The sequence below is a fragment of the Phragmites australis genome, chromosome 13, assembly GCF_958298935.1.
Source record: "Phragmites australis chromosome 13, lpPhrAust1.1, whole genome shotgun sequence".
Classification (NCBI taxonomy): domain Eukaryota; kingdom Viridiplantae; phylum Streptophyta; class Magnoliopsida; order Poales; family Poaceae; genus Phragmites; species Phragmites australis.
This window is the reverse complement of record NC_084933.1, coordinates 31,688,366-31,710,173: the sequence shown is the minus strand read 5'-3', so window position 1 is coordinate 31,710,173 and position 21,808 is coordinate 31,688,366. Positions and strand designations below refer to the sequence as shown.

Here is a 21,808-nt window from a genome sequence, read left to right as displayed (position 1 = left end):
GATCGCTGGAAAAGAAGTAAAAATCAGGCGTCTAATAAATAACATCGTCCTTTATTTACAGATTAATTTAGCTAATTATTGACATCTCGTGGCCTGATTAATTTAGCTAATTATTCAAACTTTTGACGTTTTTGGCCCAACCAATACTGGTACAAGCCTTTTCGTGTTAGAGGCTTTTTTTTCTCTCTGCGGACTGTGAGAATCTGTATTCTGATTATGGACTGTAGAAGCTACTTTGAGGTGGATTGTGGATTGTGTCACAATCTAGGTCTGGATTGCTACAATCTATTTTTAGAATCCGTCTATTTATTTGTATAATCCGATTGTAAAGCACAATACAAAATCCAAATCCAAATCATACAGACCGTTAGACCTATTTTGTTACCATTCATGGTTTATTGTTGTTATTTTTTATTGGAGGACCCTATGCACTTAAGTTGATATGAAACTTTTTTGCAGACTTTTCATTGCATTCTTTGCCTTCACTCTTTTTGTTTCAGTTTTCTGTTTCACCGCTACCACTATATTAGGCCATCTCCAGTGGAGGTGCTTACCAAAACAATACCGGTTTTTATGCCACCATGGATGAGTAGGGTGTTTATTTCGTAGCACCGGTGTTTTTATCAATATCAAGTGCACCAAGCATCCGATTAAGCATCTACGGAAATATGATAACATCTGGGATATGTGCTTTATATAAGTGCTTCATTATGTGGCTCTACTTGAACACTTCTATAAGCACTTTTGCACCGGAAATGCCTTTAGCTGCTGGTTAGTTCCCCGGATTCAATTCAAAGGGGATTAAGATCCTCTGCCCTACTTGTACGTACGAAGCAAATAGCTGCAGTTAGTAGTACTACACGTACTAATTTAGTACTGTGAAAAGGAAAATCATACAGGTTTCACATGAATGCATGCAGAACTGTCTGAAAAGAACAGCTAGCTACCTTGACTCTTCCGTAGGAACCCATGCTGCCCTAACTGAATGCTTCCAAAGTCAAGATCAACAACTAATGTAGTGGATCAGATTAGAATAGCGCGTGTCTGTCTAGCAAGTGGCAGGCATCGTCCCAAAACCACTCAATCCTTTTAAGATTTGAACTGTACTTTAATTTAATCCATCACGTCACCTATGTGCCATTCACCTATGTGCCATTGGCCATTGCTTTGCATTTTGGGAAACAAAAATACAGTAGTTCCCAACCCAATTGCTCTGCCCTCTCCTTTTGAAAGCCGCCCCTCGTGTTTTTGTTTATGACACCACTTGCTCCTTGTTAATCTTCCATGGAAATTTCATGGACGTATGAGGAACAGCGTTCAAACAAGTACAGATAGTACTCCCCGGTCAAAAATACAAGGTGTATTAAAAAAAAAAATCAAATTTTATATATTTTGACTAATAATTAGTTAAATTATAAGTATATTTAGTATATAAAAATTATACAACTAGACTTATATTTAAAACTATTTCACACTATATTGTTTTTATAGTCATAAATTATATATTTTGTGAAAAAACAATAAAATAAAATACGTCTTGAACGATGAAGTAGAAAAATAATGGTCCGCTTTTGCTGCACTGTGTTGAACTTATTTAGACGCGCGCGGGGATGCACTGCATGTGGAAAGCTGCATGCAAAGAAATTTCAATTTCATTCAGCGAGCTGATGGAGCCAGGAAGACCACATGTGATGTGTGATAAACAACCGAGCGCTTCTAGCTAGCTACCCGGCCCGTGCAACTTGCTTGTGTGGATCATGCATGCATGGAGCCATGGAGGTCGATAACCGGCCGCCTATAAATAACGACGTCGTGATTGCTTCTTGGCCCGTGCAAGCCACACACCACTTGCGACCTCTGCTTTATTGCTTGCAAATTAAACTAATCAGCTGGTATGGCGAAGCCCAGCAGAGTGGCCGTCTTCCTCTGCGCCGTCTCCTCCCTCTGCGCCGTCCTTTCGTCGGCCACCGTCACCGTCAACGAGCCCATCGTCAACGGCCTCTCCTGGAGCTTCTACGACGCGTCCTGCCCGTCCGTGGAGGGCATCGTGCGGTGGCACGTCACCGAGGCACTCCGCCGCGACATCGGCATCGCCGCCGGCCTCATCCGCATCTTCTTCCATGACTGCTTCCCGCAGGTAAGGTACCATATAATACTCCATACGGATGATCGGGACGTGCATCGTCACCAAATCATGCATGCATGCCCACACCACTGCACTGCACGCCGGTTGCGTGCGTAATTAACAATCGATCATATCCCATCTGAACCAAATCAATATAATATAATCAAACTCATCAGGGTTGCGACGCGTCGCTCCTCCTGTCGGGCTCCAGCAGCGAGCAGCAGGAGGTTCCCAACAAGACGCTGCGTCCCGAGGCACTGAAGCTCATCGACGACATCCGCGCCGCCGTCCACCGTGACTGTGGCCCCAAGGTGTCCTGTGCCGACATCACCACGCTCGCCACCCGTGACGCCGTCGTCGCAGTAAGTGTTCAACTCGATCGCCGTTCAATTGCAGTAGCTGGACTGTGTTCAGCCGAAAGTCTGACAACGCATGGATGCAGTCCGGAGGGCCCTACTTCGACGTGCCGCTGGGGCGCCGCGACGGGTTCGCGCCGGCGTCGAAGGACCAGGTCGGCACCCTACCGGGCCCCTCCTTTGAGGTGCCCATGCTCATCCAGGCGTTCAAGGACCGCAACCTCAACGTGAGGGACCTCGTGGCGCTCTCCGGTGCGCACACCGTCGGCCTCGGCCACTGCGAGTCCTTCCGCGGCCGCCTCCCGCCCAACGCCGACGACACCATCGACCCGCCCTTCAGGCAGAAGCTGACAGCCAAGTGCTCCAACGACCCCGCCGGCACCGTGACGCAGGTGCTGGACGTGCGCACGCCCAACGCCTTCGACAACAAGTACTACTTCGACCTGATCGCCAAGCAGGGGCTGTTCAAGTCGGACCAGGGCCTCATCAACCACCCGGACACCAACCGCACGGCCACGCGCTTCGCGCTCAACCAGGGCGCCTTCTTCGACCAGTTCGCCAAGTCTATGGTGAAGATGAGCCAGATGGACGTCCTCACCCACAGCGCCGGCGAGATCCGCCTCAACTGCGCCGTGCGCAACACCCGGGTCTCAGGCCTCGAGGCTGCCGGCGACGAGGGGCTCGCAGCGGATGCGTGATTACTGCTCAGCATGTGTGTGTCTCTGTGTGTGCACTGCTCACACAGAGTCTCTGTCTCTGTGTGTGCACTGCTCACTGCTCAGCATGAACGTCAACGTAGCTTGCTTGCTTACTTAAGCGTGTGCATTTGTTCTTGTCATGCATGGTGTAATGGCTTCAGTTTGTTTTAAGAATAAGGTCAATTTGATCTCTTAGTCAAAATTAATGTTTTCCCTTCTCTCATATAGTGAGTGATATGCGTAGAGAAAGGATTCGGAGGACTAGTGAAAAAAGCCCGGAGCGACTAGCCCGGTGGCCCAAACGGGCGCAAGTTGCATGCATCTATTACAGTAAGTTCCAAGTGATTGAGCTCTGCTCTCTGATGACAATTTGCCAATTCATCCTCTGGGCTCTGCTCTCTGAAGGGCTTGGGCCTCCCAAAACACTTGAATCCAAGCCGGCGCGGCGTTCAGATTATTTTACTCCACACTTTACCTGCCTCTCTGAACCCAGATCTATTATATTATTACCTCAGTGTTAAAAAGATACACTTATGTTCGTTCTCAAAATCACAAAATTATTATATTAATAAAAAACTATTTATTATTATAAACATCTAACGGTTTAGATTAAATCAAAGAGTTCATATCAAATACGGTTAATAAATAGTTAAATTCAGAATAAAAAATTATAGAAAATTTGCAGTCCAATAAAATAAAACAAATAATAAAAACAAACTAATTTTTAATCAAAGATTATCATAATAAAATATTACAACGAGTCTAGCCACACTATTAACGTGAACCACCTTACTAGCACGGTTCAAAAAATCATTGAAAACCGATTGATATTCGCAAAAACCGGTCAATTCGATCCACACCGAATTCTGAATTCGACCGGTCTTAAAATTTGAATTCAAATAAATAATTTTAAGAAAATTATAATTTTTTTGAAAAAATAGAGATAATTCTAAGACCTTATGTGATTTTTTTTCAAAAATAATATCATTTGCATCATATTTTATATGGAGGAAGTTTTAAAAAAAGAAAAAAAATGAAATAGACCATATGAACATGATGATTTGACCCATCACATTAATGAAAAGCTTAACATGTAAACACATATTTTTCTTGTGTAAGGTATATCTTAAGAGGATCTTTAAAATTTGTTCCACTTCATTTAGAGTTTTATTAATTTCTTCATGATTTTTACAAGTTCACAAGCATAAAATGAACATGTTAAAAATAGCATTGTAATTAACTTTTTCATGTCTACTATTATTTTTCCTACATAAAGTATAATATAAGTAAACTAATAAAAATGGTTTTACTATTTTTTAGTGTGATGAGTTAGTTGTGAATTAATCTACTTGCAACACATTTAAATAATCCTGCATGTTGCCATAATTATTTCATGAATTCATGTATTTTTAAAAAGACACGATCATGTAAAAAGACTAACAAAATTGATTTCATGATTTTTAGATTAGCAAAGAATTAATATACATTTAACTAGGTTTAGCAAATATATTTTCTCACAGAAAATGTACAACTTGTTCATAAGTATAAATATTTGATTATATAGATCATGTTACGAAGAAACCAACAAAATTTATTTCACTTGATTTAAAGTTTAGATGAATTAGTTATCAAGCAGTTTTTGATAAAACCAAATGGTTTTCGATGGAACTCGAGGAGTTTTTTTTTTATCACAAACGAAATGCGGACAATTTTCGATGGAATTCGAACAGTTATCAAATGATTGGTTCGCCTGAATTTTGCTTCCGATTTATATATTTAACCGAGTGCATTTGTCTAAATTCTTACCGAATTTCAGCCGAATTTTCTGGTTTCACAAATATTGGAAAATCGTTGGGGACAGTTTTCGGGTCCCAAACAAATTTTCGAACCTTGCTTGCTAGTTACACAAATGCAGGGACATCGAATTGATGGACAAGGAAAAGGAGCAGCAGAATTTCAGCACTAGTGAGATTAGCTAGTGCTGAAATTCAAATCGGCAGAGCATGGCGTCTGCAAGAGCCAGGGAACCACAAGGGGCCAAAAAGAGGAGAACAAGGGGATTTTAGCTATTAACCAATAAACATGGACCATGTGCGTCGTACTACACCATATGGGCCCTAAACTCAAATGTCATAGTATTTTTTAATATAGATACTTTTATGATAATATCCAACTAATTTTGCTAAAAAAGAAAGAACCCATACAAAAAAAACATGCACATTGACCAGCTCACATGGCTCAACTTCTCACAGGAATTCTAGAACCCTTGAATACTTCAAACTCGCATCCAACTCAGTAAAATCATTGCAACTCCACATGAATCTATACTCAGGCAAAGGGTAACCAAATATCATGTAATACCATAAAATATCCTGGCAACAATATAGTTTCACAAGTCCGAAACTCAGAATACTCCATCTAAACAACCCATGTCACAGCTGAAGTTCTCTCAAAACCATTCATTGACAAACAAGATTATCAGAATACTTTTATAGCATGCACAGAGCTGTACTGTATAGGCATGTAACTAAAAAATGAACTTCGTAGTGAAAACCACGAAGTATGACAAAATATTTCTTCTAACTATGATTTGTGTGTGGGAGTGGCATACATATCCAAGATACAATCAAATCTGAATACATGACCAAGGCTAGGTTGACCTAAACAGCTCATTGCCAACATCACGAACAATGATAAAAGAAATAGCAGCAGCATAAGGTCTTTACTCTAAACTAAGAATGTCAGTTATCTTCTATCCATTTCCCATTTTTTTAGATCATTGACGACAATATCATCGACAGAGCACGCATTTGATGTGTCCATTTCAAATATAATGTCTAAACACACAGAAACAAGGATGGAAGAAACAGAAGCAGCATAGGTGCTTTTACTCTGCGCTAAGGATGCTATTAACTATATAACCATATCATCGTGTGCTCTGCCATCTGATGACATCAGTTGTCATGCGCAGGTCCAGGTTAGGCCTTTGGGCCGGCGAGGTACTGTAGCACATCGTTACTGTAGCTCCGCGGGTGCTGTACCATCCCTTAATAGACAGTTTACTTAGTAAGTCAGTTAGATTCGTTGTTAGGGATTAGATCAGATCAGATTGGTTAGAGATAAGATCTATTAAAGATTTGTTAGTTTAAATAATATAAGATTACAGATAAATTATAGTTAGATTTGAATTATGACTTTATAGGCCGATTGGATTACTAGCCGACTATATATACCCTAATATTTTAATTCTCTCTAATTTGTAGTCTAATTCCTTCTTTAACAGTCGTCTGGCTATTCTCTTGGCGGTGTTTATTATAACATTGTCGGAGCATGCATTTAACAAGGATGGAAAGGAAAAAAAATGAAGGCATTGCTACGGGCCAACCAACAAAGTAAACGTGTAGTGATCAATGAAACATTGTCTTCTTTGTTATCAGATTATATAAATGTATTGGGCACAAAAAAAAAGTTGTAATATCAGCAGCATCACATCACAATTTCTCAGCAGGCCCTTTTGGGTGATATAAATATGTGTTTGGTTGTTGTCAGAACCAAGTTGAATGTGATGTGATTGTCCTAGATGAACGGGATGGTCCTGGATGAAATGATATAAGTAGATTGTTTGAATAGTTGTATAAAATATTACGAAAATATGTTTGGTTGAATGTATAGGATAGTATGAGGACGTGTTCAGTTGTTTAAAAATCATGTATTATATCCCTGCATAACTTAATTATTTTACAGAAATAATAATTTTTATATTTGTTATTATCAATAAACTATGCTATTTAATACTAATCATTACTAATTCCAGTTAATTATAACTTAAGTTACCAATAATCATCACTAAATACCTATAATAATAATTAGTTATGGTTAATAACATCTAATTGTAACTAATATTTAACTAAAATCCTCAAATAACCACTTCTAGTCACTAATTATCACTAACCATAAGTGGTTACTCAGAGTTGACAAAACATGTACGAGCTCGTTCGACTGATTTTGCCACAGGGTTCAATACAACTTCTTGGCATATTCTAAATATCTGAATCATCTCATCCTAAATGGTTTGACAAAACATGTACGAGCTCGTTCGACTGATTTTGCCGCAGGGTTCAATACAACTTCTTGGCATATTCTAAGAATCTGAATCATGGTATGGTAGGATTCAGCTAGACTTGCTCAAATCTCGCACGACCCCATGCATATATGGGTTGGTTCAACTAACTAAACAGACCCGAAATTACTCACGCACAGCAATATACAGCATTACACCGTACGACCATTCCAATGTTCCACAGACTAAACATATATAAATCAATCACTGAAGCCACTGGCATTACCAAACCAACCCAGATGAGAAGAATGAAACAAATAGTATTAGACCATTAGAACGAAGCACTGCCCAAGTAAGGATTCACAAGCTACAAAGAAAAGAAATCAATTTTTTTAAAAAAAATAAAGGAACCAATTTATCAGAAGGCCACGCCTCTACGCAGACACATGTATATGTAGTTGCTAACTTATGCAGAGAAAAGCTACCTCATTTCAATCGGTGAAGCCGCTGCACTTCAGACAATGTTCAATCAAGCAGTAGCATCACAACACGCAATCGCTCCTACCCTCTTTGCCTGTCTCGTCACTGGGTGCCACTCAAGCAGTCAAGGATTTCTGTCCGGGTACGCACAATCCGGTGGAACATCTCCCTGATCTGCCGCTCAAGTGGGTCGAGCCCGTCCTTGAGGGATCCACACACCTGCACTAGCTCCTGCGCGGCCTCCCGCACCTCAGCATCCTTCTCCTCAGCCAAGGGGAATTCTGCAGCGTCAGTGATCTCCATGAGGTGCCTGGAGCACCGCTCAATCTGGTCGATCTCCTTGAGCAGCCCACATGAGTTCTTGCGCTCCTTCTTGAACTCCTCGAGGATGCGGTCGTAGAGCGTCGAGATGGGGCCAGACCAGGGGAAGTTCCTGGGCACTGAGAAGTGCGCCTGGAGGCCGCGGTCCTGGCACGGGATGGCAGCCACAAGCGCCCAGGCCACGATAAACAGCACCGCACCCATGGTGTACACTGCGGAAGCGAGGCCTCCCGTGGCGGTTATATCGTGCGGGCGGGGCACAGGTAGGCCTCCCCCGATTGCCTGAAGCTGCCGCGCGGCGGACCACGCCCGGGACACGCTCCACGACAAGGACCTGAGGTGGGAGCCGGAACCGGAGCCTGAGCTGCCGCCGCTGCTGCTCCGGCGATGGTGGCCCTGGCCACGGGCACGGGCGTCCCTGTTCCCGAGGCCGAAGGAGCGGTTACGCTGGCCTACGACCCCTCCGCCGCCGTCCCTGTCGTCGAGCATGAGGATGGTGAGGTCGGTGAGCGCCTTGCGGGCGCGGCGGATCTGGGCCTCCCCGAGCGGCGCGTCGGGGTCGGGCGAAGTGGCGAGTACGGCGGCGGCGATGGCGAGGTGCTTGCGCCACTGGCGGACGAGGTCGAGTCCGTCGCGGACGGCGTTGCAGAGGTCGAGCGCCTTGACGGCGCGGTCGAAGAAGTCGGTGACAAGGCGGTCGAGAGGCGGGCGCGCGGCAGCGGCGGCGGCCCCGGAGCCGAAGAGGAGGGCGCGGAACTCCTCGAGGCAGAGAAGGAAGGAGTCGAGGAGGCGGCGCATCCAGGAGAGGGAGAGCAGGTCGTTGGGGTTTTCGGCGAGAAGGTCCGTGAAGAGGTCGGCGGCGCGGCGCTGGAAGGCGTCGGTGGGGTCGAGGTCGGAGGAGGCGTGGTGGTTAGGGTCGGCGGCGGAAGGGGGCGGGATGGTGGGAATCTGGTCGCGGCGGAGGGAGCGGATGGAGCGGCCGATGGAGGTGAGCGGTGCGGCAGGCGATGAGGAATCGGTGGCCGGCATTGGTGCTCGCATGCCTCGTTGCTGCCTGCGCGCTAGGGTTGGTGGGAGAGGGAGGAATCGGAAGGAAATGGAATGAAGAGGAGGGGGTTTGTTTGTCTGTCTGTCTGCCTGCTCTCAACAAGCGGATGAAGCGAGGCCGCAAATTGCTGTCTCCACCCGCACATGGAGCTGTTGAGTGTGGTGGCGGCTTACCGAACTTTTTTTTAAATAAGATTATTTTATTGAAAAATTTCAAAAATAAATCTAATATTTGTAGAAATAAATACATGTCGGCACGCGGAGTGCGGGCATGCTACATAACAGTAGGCTCAAGGGTCTGTCAGCATTTCTGTGTCACCAGATGATATTAAAAGAAAAAATCATAATTTTTTTCATATGATCTCGATGGGATAAGTTTTATCTAAAAATTATACATATTAATGATATCTACAACTTTATAATTAAATATTTTTTTATTTAAATCTATTTAGATATAAAAAAGTGTCTAGAAATTCTAAATGTAGTTTTTCAGATCTAAAATTTATAGCAATTATTTAAGTATTCAAATGGAAAAGTGTTAAACTATAAAGTTGTATATATTATTGATATATACAATTTGTATATAAATATCATCTCCATGTAAGATCATATGAAAAAATATAATTTTTTTTTAAAATATTATCTATGGGATACATGACGATCGATCTTAAAACCCATTGTCACTTTGCATGTCAGCGTGCCAATTAGAGATTGTGTGCCAACATGTAACTATTTTATACAAATATTAGATTTTAGATATTATTTTTAATTTTTTAATAAAATAATATTATTTAAAAAAATCGTGGCTCCTTGTCTCGCCTTATGTTCTGTTTGGAGGTCTGAGTCGCTATTTGACGCGTCGGATCTCTATCCGTCTCGCCTCAGTTGAGACAAGATAGAGCAAGGCATCGATCAAGACAGGATGGGGCGGGTCAAGTTCTACCCTGTCCCGTTCCAAAGTATATACTATATGTATTTTTAGCGGGTTTATTAAGAAGCTTATTATCCTTTTGTAAAAAAAACTTTTTAGTAAACTAATATATGTATATAACTATTGTCATATTATGTAAACTAATGTATGTATATAATTATCATATTATGTTAAGTCTCATAAATTTTAGATATAATTTTTTATTAATTTTATATTGTGAATGACGACGACGAGGACAAGCAGTGGGCGGGGCGGGGCGCACGTGTCAGGAAGCAGACTGGATTGGCTGCTAGAGTCGTCGTCGTCTTGCGACTGACAGGTGCACCCCACGAGAGACGGGGTGAAAAGCACGTGCCAGTCCAAGACTAGTTCAACGCCTTGGGAAGCCTTGGCAATGGCCCCAGTCCAGACAAGCAGAAGCCGCTGCTGGCGCTCATCTGAAAATGCTCCTCAGGGTGGATTAGGATTAGGAGTATTAGCTAGTAACGTATTAGGTTGCTTGCTCAATCAAACTCAACTCGGATCAGCTGAATCACATCCACATCTAACTGACAGCCCCCCCTCTCAATCTTCATCTAGACAACTCAAATCATTTTCCTTTTCCCACTCCGCCCTAATTTCCAGACTTTTTTTTTTGCGGAACATAATTTTCAGACTTCTAAGCACAACTGAACAGAGTCATCTCTTCAACTGCTACTACGGACTACCATTGTCATTTCACATGACAAGCGTTTTTAATGCAAATTCCGATGCCATCTCAACATCTGATCGACACTGCATAGTATAGCATCCAGCAAACTAGTTCAAGCATACTAACAGAACTGAATCATTCCCATACAGGAGGAGGAAACATGTCCAATTCCATCCATTTTTAGGCCTCACAAGCACACAGGAGGAAAGAAGCTAGAGTTGAATAAAAAAAAACTGCACAGGTACAGGAAGAGACTACTCTACTCATCACATATTCACATACACTCAGCCTCTCACCACAGCTCCAGGTTGTTACTCTAATGATCTGATCTATTCACAAGCCAGCTTGGTGTCAAAGCTGGTCAAACATATGGCGAAAGCCTGGAAAGCTGACAGCGGGTACCGGTAATCCATAGTGAACATATCCTTTCCAACTTTGCCGAATTGCAAGACCACCGTGTCATGATTGGACGACGACGACGAACTGGAGGGCTGAGAGGACTGGGGCTGCATCTGTGCACGTGGCCCTGGCTGTGAAGCCACAGAAGCCCCTGCGGAAGCTGGCTGTGGTGCAGAAGCTATCAGCTGAAAGTTCTTAACTGAAGCCACAGTGACACGGCCCCGGAAGTTGAGGCACCAGCATTGTAGCTGCTCGTGCCACCTTGGTGCCTTGTTGCGGAGAACCAAACGACTCTCCTTGTCTGAATCATTGTCATCTTGCAGAGTCCCTCTGCCAAACTCCGAGAAACGAGAACTGCTCAAGTCCATGGAACTATCTGCAATGGAATACTTGGAGAAAGAAGTTCCTGTGCTGCGGAAGGAATCCTCGAATAACCTCGGGAGGAGCTCTTTTGGTTGGCCAGGCACATAGCCATCAGGCTCTACTGCTGATGCTGGGATGGAATGCATAGTGCATTGCATCCGCCTTGGCCCCCGGGTGCCAAGCACATTCAGCTCATAGTTCACCTGTGCAATGGGGTAGCAACCGGTTGGAACTTTTGGTGAAACTTTCCTGGAAGAGAACCGACGGCTGGCCTGTTCCTGTAAGCAAAGTCTCCCAGCGTTGTATGGAGGCTGCGAGTCGTAAATGATAAATTTAGTTCCAAGGAAATTTGACCTGCAATGAGATAATTTATGTTAGGTTTATTGCACAGTTCTCCAACTAAATCCATCCAAGAGACAAAAGAGGATAAAGGAAGATTGCTGCCAAATAAACTTTTACCTCAACTTCCCAATGTAGCCAGTACTTGTTCGAGAGAAATTTTTAGAATCCATAGAAATGACATAGTCAGTGTGCGTCGTCCTCCGGCTCCTTCTGGCTGCCAGTAGGAACTTTCCATTCTCATCATGCACAGCTACAAGATCCAGTAAAAATAATTACTGTGCCGTGTATGTAGCATCTGGTAGTGCAATTCTATTTTGCTCTTGATATAATTTTATAAGATTACTTGAAATCTCTGCATCGGATATGTTTACAGTATTGACAAATGCAATGAATTATCTCCACTATGTTATTGAGGGCGAAGGATTTCATTCAAAGGGTTACCGGCTACCTCAAATAAAATTTATAAATCAGTTTGAACATAATTGACTGGAGCAGCAAGCACAATCCATTTTATGGCAACACTGAATAGATATGCATGAATATGGATAAGTGAACATCACCATTTAAGAGGTGATACATTCCAAGCTGTTAATCCAAATCTCCAAAACTATATTCACATGAAACTCATCATTATCGAACAGATAATGGTACTATGGAAGTTTGGAAGACTGGTCTGAGGGGAATATTACGAACATGACTTATGTAGCATGTGACAGAATCTAATTCTATTAAACAATTTATTTATGTATTTTGGACAACTATTGAATCATTAATTTAGATGTTTCACACAGTACTTTTTTTCTCTTGGAACTGAAACAGGTTCCACACAGTACTTGAATATGAACTTTTTTGCACCTCACAGCTTTGCCCCTTTGCATCAAGTTGTGGCGGAAAAAGTAACGGTGTACCAATTCACAAACTATTCTATACACCCCACCCAGTTTAGAACAGGCAAAAACTGCAGAGTGGAACAATATTTTCAAACATGGTGAAAATGACCCCCCATGGTTCTCCACCAAGCAATAGATCCAAAATCAATAGCACAGAAAGGAGTTTTAACACAAGAACAGACAACAAACTGCTGTTTTTTTTTTGAATGCGAAGACAAATGTTTGGCACTTACCAGAGCTAAGGCATAAGTAGAGACGGTACGTTAGTTTTGATTTGTCCCTTTTTATGAAACATTGTATTACTCCATCACGGGGTCCAGGCTGTGCAAGGGAAATCCAAACAAGTGGTAAGGGCTAAGAGATACAGGAAACATCATACCTCAATAAGAAAAGATGGATAATATTACAAAATTATCGAGGCAAACCTAAACAAAATACTACAATGCAGAGTTCTCTTATAAAGAAATAAATCTGAATATGTCATACAATAATAATAATAATAATAATAATAATAATAATAATAATAATAATAATAATAAAATGCAGTAGAAATAAGCCCTTGCTAACACTAGGCAATATGAAACAATTTCATGAAAGGCAAGCCGCATTCAGAGTCTAAGAACTGCAATAATTCAATAGTTAGTGAGCCAGCTCATTACCTGTTTAAGAGATACTGGAAATGTGAGCTTTGCACAAAGTTCTGGAGTTCTCACTATATCCTTACACATCTCCCTCCAGGTTTTACAAACAGAAGCACAAGCAACAACATCCTTGCGGGATGGCCAGCTGCTCTCATCTTCCTCCAACCTTTTCATCACATCACGGAGTAATTCAGGAGGAAGGCTAGCCCACCTGATTTTCTGAATTACCACAGGCCTATCCTGCAGGTCACCTGAAGATCCAAGAGACTTCCCTCTGTGGTGAATTCTCACCTCAAAACTCTGCTTCGATATATTCCCAAAGCTCTCCCTTAAATCACGAAATATGCTCTGGAAAGACATCTCCAGATGTGGTGCAAGTCCCAAATAACAAGCTGCAGCACTCAGACACCCACAAAAGCGATGCACAAGCTGCAATTCAAAAGTAGCATGGCTATCAAAAATTTCTGAAATAAACACACAAGCGCTGCTATGAACACCACAACACAAACACAACATAAAAGAACACAACTTATATTCCCTTATATTGCGTCCCTATCTGGTAGTAAAACTTCTTGATGTATCATGAACAAAGAACATGATACTAATAAAAAGGATATGTAGCGGGAACAAGCAGAGGCAAACTAAAGTTCAAAGCTGCCAGAATTATAACTATTAACTATACTATTCTCAAAAGTGATTGTTCTTATGTATGACATATCCAACGATATTGAGATTCACTAAGAATTTAGTGAAGGAAATAGGAGAGCATATCCAATCGTGCAATGTAAGTAAAACTCAAATCTAGAGTATTCCATACCCACTTGAATAATCTAGAGCTTTGCCGAGGGCGGTTGGACTATAACTTAATTAGTTGTTCTTGTCGTGTACTTCAAACAAAGATCACCAAATGGGTCACAACCTCTCCGATGGAGAAAGGCCAACAGAACACTTTATTAGACCTAGTTACAATACACCCATGGTCAGCAAAATAACCTTTTTTGTTTCAGCTCCAAAGCTTAATTTATGCGTTGAGGATTAACCAGTACGTGTAGGTCTCGTTTTAGTATAGTATATGGTTAAACCTTTTCATCACATCACGGAGTAATTCAGGAGGAAGGCTAGCCCACCTGATTTTCTGAATTACCACGGTGGATTAAAAGAAATGTGTTCGTATCTCTCTATAAATCTAAATCTAAATCTAAAGGAGACAGCTTTGGCCAAATCGCGCAAAGAAACGCGACGTCAGGAAACAAAACAATTTTTTAGCAACGGAAACAACGCATCAGTCCAGCAATTAGCATCTGAAAGAAGAAGAAGAAACAAGTGCAGAAGAGCAGTTGAAGCTGAGGCCTTGGAGAAAGCCTCCTTCTGGTACTGGTTGATTTAGATGCAAAAATCAAAGGTTTGATGCAAAGGGTGAGAGAGAGCAGGAGGCACAGTTTTCATACCACCGACACAATGATAGGCCCCCAAATCGAACGGCCAATGGCCGGAGCTGAGAACCTCAAATCGAGACCTCGAAAGGATCCGGCGGCTCTCCGAAAATAACCCTCCAAAGATCCAATTTTTGAAGAGGAAAAGGGGAGAACACTAGCAATTTGCTCACTCACAAGAACTTATCTCCCTGCGTGTGTGGACTGTGGTGATGGGCTTTACTTATAGTAGTTGCAAGTGCGTGTGGAGGTGGGTGGGCGCGCAACAAAGAGAGATGAGTGGGGAGCGAGAAGGGACGCAGCTGTCGATCGGATTTAAGGAGAGCGGCGCGGCGAGGAGGAAGGAGAGACGGGAAGCGGGGACAAAATTGGGTGAAGACGAGGACAGGGAAGAGGGGCCACGCTGGAAACCGCCTTCTGCCGGCCCACTTTTTTCCTCTGCTCCTTTGGTTTCAGCCTTTCAGGTTTCACATTTGCACTTTTTTATTATAATTAAATTACTACTACTTTTCCAAGATCAATTATGATTTTTTTGTTTAAAAATGAGAGATAAGACCATTAGGTTTCTCATGGGACCTCTGTTCGTCTTTTCAAATTTATTAGCTTAGTACAACTCGCTATCAAGACTAACACCGTTATGGAGGAAAGTAATCCCTCGGAAAGAAAGGTTAATCCAATGGAAGAATTCACCTATTACAAACCAGTATTGCAATGAATAACTTCGAACGCGTCTATGAGTAGCTATGAGCGTACAAGAACCAGAGCATGTGATTAGCATGACTTGGACCTACTAATATTCTACAAAGAAATTCGATTTGCTGAAGCGAGTAGCACAATAATATGGATATTCCGACATCCCATGTATTTGTTATAGAAAACACCCCGTGCATTATTTTCACGACCTGTTATATTTCCGTTACAGCAGCTTTTAGTTAGTGCAGCAATACAGGACAGAAATGAAAGAGAATCCACTTTTCCCTAAAGCTGTACACTTTTCGAAGCATAATCCGACGTGGAGAGCACCGGAAGATAAAAATCTAGGAAGGGCATGGCTGCTCGAGCACATGAATCCTGCCCTACTGAATCCAGATAACTGAAGAAAAAAAAAATGAAAGCTAGCTGCTGCATCCTTTGCGATTATTCCTGCAGCAAATCTCTCTTTTGCATATGCAAATACTCTTTGATGGAATTATAAAGGCAGCGTAGCATGAAGGGATGAAACTCTGGCTCCAGTCCTACCGCACTTGAGGGAGATCTTTGAATCTCTTTGCCCATGATGTGGTCATGACAAGTTTGGCATCAGTTTTTCCACTAATCCATCCATATGGAGAAGAGAAGTTAAATTGTTTGTGAATGGAGACCAGAGATAACCTAGTCTTAGAGCATCCACAACTTGTGTTTGTGTGAGTTCTTTTTAGCACTGATATGATTGCGGGTAATTTTCATGACGAGGTCCAGATCGAACAAGTTGCCCAGCGCTGCAAGTTAACTGCGAGCAGAGAATGCAGTTTTGTGTAACTATCTGCTATTGACAAGCTGAACTCAACTGGTACCAGAATCCAGAGCGTGCTACTCCACTCATCTCAACACCACTGCATTCATTTCAATGGATGGATACATGTTCTTGTTTCTGATAATTAAGAGTCAACATTACACACGCTATGAATGGATTATGAAGCAGGGATTATATCAGTTCTTTTTTACTTGTTGTTTAGAACATCAACATATCTCTAATATATATGTTTCAATATTATTTTTTAGTTACAATTGTTGAACATATAATCATATGAAAATACTTTTATGGTGAACATGCTTATATTATTTGCATGTGTTAAATCCTACTAATTTTGTATATTAATAATCAAAGTTTTCAGAGTTTAACTGCACGTATTTTAAAATAATATGTAGTATGACAAAAAAATTGACTGAGAGTTGCTCCAGTGCTCGTATTCGATCTCCCAAGAAGATAATTACTCGAACTTGGCCGCATAATCCACAGACGACGGAGACAGGCACATGGAAGTGAGATGTAGCAGGCAAGGGCTAAAACATTTCCATTTTCTGAAATACAAGGAGGACCTAGCTGAGTGTGTGTATCCATCAAGGCAAAAAGAGAGTATTGGATAAGAAAGCAATAGACATTATAACGCCAAAGACCTACCTTTTCCACATCGATCGATCATGCAGCAAGGAAAAGGCGTGCGTGACAAAAATATCTCGGGGGAGATTTTTATCCCAGCTAGTAGGTGCGCACTGCCGTCGTTTGCTGTGATGGATGCGAGTTCATGCTTATCGAGCAATTAAAATGGTCAATCAGCTTATTGTCATTCATGCAAGGACCTAACAAGCATTTCCGCCATTTCATGGGGCTCACTTTTCTTGAATGCGAAAAAAAAGATCTGATCATCTTTTTTCAGTTCGGTGGTGTTAAGATAACCAGCACCATATGGGCTTGTTCGTTTTGTATGAATCATCAGATTCAATCAGATGCATGGTGTTTAAGGAAAAAGTTAGGTTACGTTTCATCCATCAGCCGCGCAAATTAAAGATACTAGGCTGGTCCAGGAAAAGCAAAGTCACTGTACTACATATAAATCAATACTATATATTAAAGCTTCAAAAATTGGAGCAATTCTAGGTTCAAGCACTGTAGCTACTGTTAACATATTCGTATATATATGTGTATATATATGTATATGTGTATTTATATGTATAATATATTTTTTTGAAAATTTCAAAAAAAGCGAAAGGTATAATAGTTATATTGATAATCGACTGAAATAATCTAAAATGCACAGAAAAATATAAAACTCAAAAAAAATATGAAACAAATTTTGTTAGGTTCGTATTATTGTCGTCTACGTATTAAAAATATGTTCATACATAATAATAATATTTTTTCCTCATAATTAAATGGATTTGTTAATTATTAATAAGTTCATAAATAAATATTGAGATGCCAAAATTAGCGAATCTAATTTTTTTAGTTCTCTTTTGTCATGTTCTGTGCAAAAAAAAAAAAAAAAAAAAATAGATGCAGCGTAGGCGTGTCAATCCGCCTAGTACATATAAAAGGGATAAGTAGATAAAGCTATCTTTGACAGGCGCTGTCGTTCAATAGAACCTATTCCGATGATCCTCCCCACTGCGAAAAGGATTATCTTACTTCACGAATTTTACATTATCATAAACCACATATCTCAAATAGATGAATAAGATTTCCTATTTATCTCTGATTTCACCGAATAAAATCAGAGGATTTGAATCCTACCGAAGCTCCTTGTCCACCCCAGTCCTACTACGTCTCCTTCGTCTCGCCATCCCACCCATCCATAGTTGGGCTGGCCTACCTCCTAACCATCCCTTTATATCTAACGAAATTATGACTATCCTGACCTAAGTAAAAAAAGAAAAAGAAAATCACGTACACTAAATGTCGCCGGTTAGTTACTCACTCTAGCTTTTCACATATGTCTTTTCACAATATTATTATATTAGTAGCCATTATTAACTTATAACAGTGAGCCTGCGAAAAAAAAAGATTGAACAACAATAAGGACATAGGGTCGACAATTTGATACTCGGTTTTCGGTAATATAGAAGTAAAAATAAGAATACATGTGTGTAGTTGTCGGTGAAATAGGACCGGGGGGTCCCCGACTTCCGGGGCTAGACCAGCAGCAGTGCCACGTGGCGTCATGCCCTAGGGGTCGCCTCCCCGAGGGGTCCCCGAGGGCCCAAGGAAGACAAGTTTCGGAAGAGGGTGCTCAGGGCCGTGAACAGTGGCCCCGAGCACCCGAGCTCCCGAAGAGCCAAGAATCAGTTCCGGGAAGGAGTGCTTGGGGCCAGGATCAGTGGCCCCCGAGTGCTCGGAGTCCCCTGAAGACCCGACATGAACAGTACCGGGAGAGAGTGCTCGGGGCCAGGAGCAGTGGCCCCCGAGCACTCGTTTCCCCGAGGACCCAATCACACAGTACCGGGAGAGAGTGCTCGGGGCCGGGAACAGTGGCCCCCGAGCACTCGGTTCCCTAAGGACCAAGAGAAGGCATATCTGGGAGAGAGTGCTCGGGGCTGGGAGCAGTGACCCCCGAGCACTCGGTTCCCCGAGGACCTGAGGAAGACAGTTCTGGGCGACGGCGTGCTCGAGGCCACGGGCACGTGGCCCCCGGGTACCTGAGCTCCCCGAGGACGTCAGACGCCCCTTTTCGCTGGGCCCCGCAAGGGCTCAGCGGTGAGGTGTCAATCGGTGGGAGGCCCGATGCTGCCTCAACAGGAGCATGGCCTGTCACTTCCGACCACTCCCCCCACACTTATCGTCAGACCCTACCACCGCCTGGCAGGGAGGCGTGGGGGCATTCAATGCAACAAGGCTTATCGCCTGCCCCCCTGCTGTGTCAGACTCCCTCTGACCCAGCGGCGTGCGGGGCGGCTCAGAGGCTGCCCGGCGGGCCCCCTCCCCTGCGCCTGCTAAAGCCGGGACGTGAAGGCCGACGGGACAACTCAGGGGGTGTGTTGTCAACCCTTGTAATATCAAACTGTAGCACCATGATAGCTGCTCTTCATTTATGTTTACGGGAACTTGTGCCCCCGGCTGGGCACGCAAGCCTCCCCCAGTTGTATAAGAGGGGGAGCACTCCATCATCAAGGGGGGGGGGGGGAGGGACCGAAGGAGAGGAGAAGAGGAGTCTCTGGGGACTTCGGGCACTCTCGGTCTCCGGGACTCCGAAGAGGAAGACTCAGGCTTGCTCTCTCGGAGGAGTAGTTCGTCAAGCTCAAAGAGTCCGACAATTGAAGACCCGGGCTCCAAATAGATAGACAGAAATACCATTGTAACGCAATCCAGCTCTATAGGGCGTTGGAGATCAAAAAAGGGCATTCCGAGAGCCCTCATAATACAATAGCGTTCGCACAGGAGTAGGGTGTTACGCCTCCGCGCAGCCCGAACCTGTATAAATCGCTTCTCCGCCATGACCACCGGCCCGACCGGTTCCCCTCTATTTTCACATCCAAGGCGGATTCAGGATCATCCCCCCGGTCGAATCTCTAAAAAGGGGTCTCTCGGGATCCCTGCGACAGGAGTTAATCCTCCGACAGTAGTCATCAAAGAATATATAAAAAACCATGTTTATGCCTTCAAATTAGATAATAGGTCTACGCCTTGTCTTTCTTCAATTATTCTCATGATTGAAGACTACAATGATGTGTGTAGATGGATCTAATTCTAAAAATTAAGCGGATTTCTATATATCTACTACTGAAGATCTAGACAGGTAAAGAATTGTTCCTAGTGTGGATCTTCAATGGGTGTTGATTTTCTATTCAATTAGACTTGACGATGGGTTTCACAACTTCTATTAGTCTTGCTTCTGCTTTCAATTGCTCTTGTCTTAGACGTACCTGCCTTATATACTCAGGGGGGCCCAAAGCATTATCTTACTCAAACTTCTCTGGACATATCCTACTCGGATGGTTAAACTCCTAAATATCTAGAAATCCTTTTCAAATAGGGGATAACTTCCGTATCTATGACGAGTAGCTTCCAAGTATATCATCTCCATACCTTATTTGATTATAGCTATGTGTAGCTCTGTATCAAGTAAGATATAAATCATCCTCATATACTTTTTTTAGATATATAATATTTAGAGAATATATAATATTAATTATATATAGTATGGCTAATGAAGTGATTACTGAAGATACTGAAATCACAATTAATTACTCTCGCAACTGTGAGGAACTGTCCAAACAGTATTATAATTAATTTATTATGTCGATCATTTTCTTAATCACGACTTCAACGATTAATCAGAATACCGCTCCAGTAGTCCCAGTATGTGTTTTGTGCCCAAGATCGAAACACATGCCTTTCCAACATAACACATCACAACATAGCTTAATAAAGAGCGAGTAATTAATATTTATATTACAAGTCTTTAACATGCAATTATTTTCAACAATTTACATTAAAAGGTAACAACATCTACGCAACAGAAACATAAATCTATACAACAAAATAGAGTGGAGCCACATGTCCTTAGAAACATAAACCTCCAAGAGTAGGATGAACTACTCTTGCCTGTCACCCTGATCGGCAGGCACGAAGTAGCCAAACACCGGCTCTTCCTCACCAACAGCACCTGAAAACGCAGGCATGAGTACGAAGGTACTCGTAAGACTTAAACCAGATAGAGCCCATATACATAACTCGACTCCAAGGATTATGCATTGAGCCATTAGCAAAAAAAAAGCCACATGATTAAATTAAACATAAGCGGTAAGCAACCTAGGCATATATGTGTGAGCAACTAACTTAACCAACGACAACATAATTCTACCTAGCCATAACCAACTGAACATAAATAATTGGAACCTTTATGAACATATAAGTAACAAGGACTAACTCATCTATCTCCCACGTACTCAACCACAATCCATAATCGAAAACTCTACAACCGATGCGGATGAAACAATAGCATACTCATGATCGAGAGCGCAGCATTTTGAAATATTTTTACACCCTGCAGGGTGATACTCTTGGAGCCACACGACTTGAGGATCATATGGTTCATGCGACCACACAGGTCCACATAAGGGGATACTCGTGTCAACCTTTCTCAATAAGCCCCACCATTTGGATTGTGCATCGCTCGGTGCGGAGGTACTAGAACTACTCCCGGAGCAAACTAGCACATCTTACAAGCCCGCCCGCTCACACCGTCGATATTCAGGCCCAAATGATCACAGCTACAGAGGTATTCGGCTCGTCTTACCATTAGATCGGTATGTGGTGAGTAAGGTAAGTGCTAAAGCCAACAACACCGATGGGCGGCCTTAAACGATGCAAACGGTCTACGGTGTCCGAGTTCCTCTCCCGAACTACCCCGAGAAACTGCTCCAGAGCAGAAAACACCCTTGACACAGCCCACATCTCACCTCATACTCAACACTCATCCAACCATCATCAACAACCCGTCAAGGTTAAAATTATTATGAACAACAATTAAACATATAGCTCATGAACGATGGAA

The 21,808-nt window shown here is 42.6% G+C and overlaps 3 protein-coding genes across 3 annotated transcripts; 1 reads left to right on the top strand and 2 right to left on the bottom strand.

The window, feature by feature from the left end:
- The first annotated feature begins 1,676 nt into the window (after positions 1-1,676).
- LOC133887647 (peroxidase 12-like) lies at positions 1,677-3,524 on the top strand. Its single transcript, XM_062327597.1, has 3 exons — positions 1,677-2,137; positions 2,302-2,487; positions 2,568-3,524. Exons 1-3 carry the CDS (start codon positions 1,895-1,897, stop codon positions 3,177-3,179), a joined length of 1,041 nt encoding a protein of 346 aa, XP_062183581.1. The 5' UTR covers positions 1,677-1,894; the 3' UTR covers positions 3,180-3,524.
- A 4,015-nt stretch (positions 3,525-7,539) lies between these two features.
- LOC133889093 (protein BYPASS1-LIKE-like) lies at positions 7,540-9,225 on the bottom strand. The gene has a single exon (XM_062329553.1). It carries the CDS (start codon positions 9,079-9,081, stop codon positions 7,822-7,824), a length of 1,260 nt encoding a protein of 419 aa, XP_062185537.1. The 5' UTR covers positions 9,082-9,225; the 3' UTR covers positions 7,540-7,821.
- Positions 9,226-10,799: 1,574 nt separating this feature from the next.
- Positions 10,800-15,192, bottom strand: LOC133888179 (tubby-like F-box protein 7). Its single transcript, XM_062328332.1, has 5 exons — positions 14,793-15,192; positions 13,363-13,773; positions 12,937-13,024; positions 11,931-12,063; positions 10,800-11,825 (listed from the first exon to the last, which is right to left on the bottom strand). The coding sequence occupies exons 2-5, from the start codon at positions 13,702-13,704 to the stop codon at positions 11,039-11,041; spliced, it is 1,350 nt and encodes a 449-aa protein (XP_062184316.1). The 5' UTR covers positions 13,705-13,773; positions 14,793-15,192; the 3' UTR covers positions 10,800-11,038.
- Between the last annotated feature and the right edge of the window lie 6,616 nt (positions 15,193-21,808).

Coding starts and splice junctions, on each gene's coding strand:
- LOC133887647 (XM_062327597.1), top strand. CDS start 1,895: ATGGCGAAGCCCAGCAGAGTGGCCGTCTTCCTCTGCGCCGTCTCCTCC. Junction 2,138..2,301: donor TCCATGACTGCTTCCCGCAG/GTAAGGTACCAT, acceptor CAAACTCATCAG/GGTTGCGACGCGTCGCTCCT. Junction 2,488..2,567: donor CCCGTGACGCCGTCGTCGCA/GTAAGTGTTCAA, acceptor GCATGGATGCAG/TCCGGAGGGCCCTACTTCGA.
- LOC133889093 (XM_062329553.1), bottom strand. CDS start 9,081: ATGCGAGCACCAATGCCGGCCACCGATTCCTCATCGCCTGCCGCACCG.
- LOC133888179 (XM_062328332.1), bottom strand. CDS start 13,704: ATGTCTTTCCAGAGCATATTTCGTGATTTAAGGGAGAGCTTTGGGAAT. Junction 12,064..12,936: donor CTACTTATGCCTTAGCTCTG/GTAAGTGCCAAA, acceptor TGGATCTTGTAG/CTGTGCATGATGAGAATGGA. Junction 11,826..11,930: donor GGCTACATTGGGAAGTTGAG/GTAAAAGTTTAT, acceptor ATCTCATTGCAG/GTCAAATTTCCTTGGAACTA.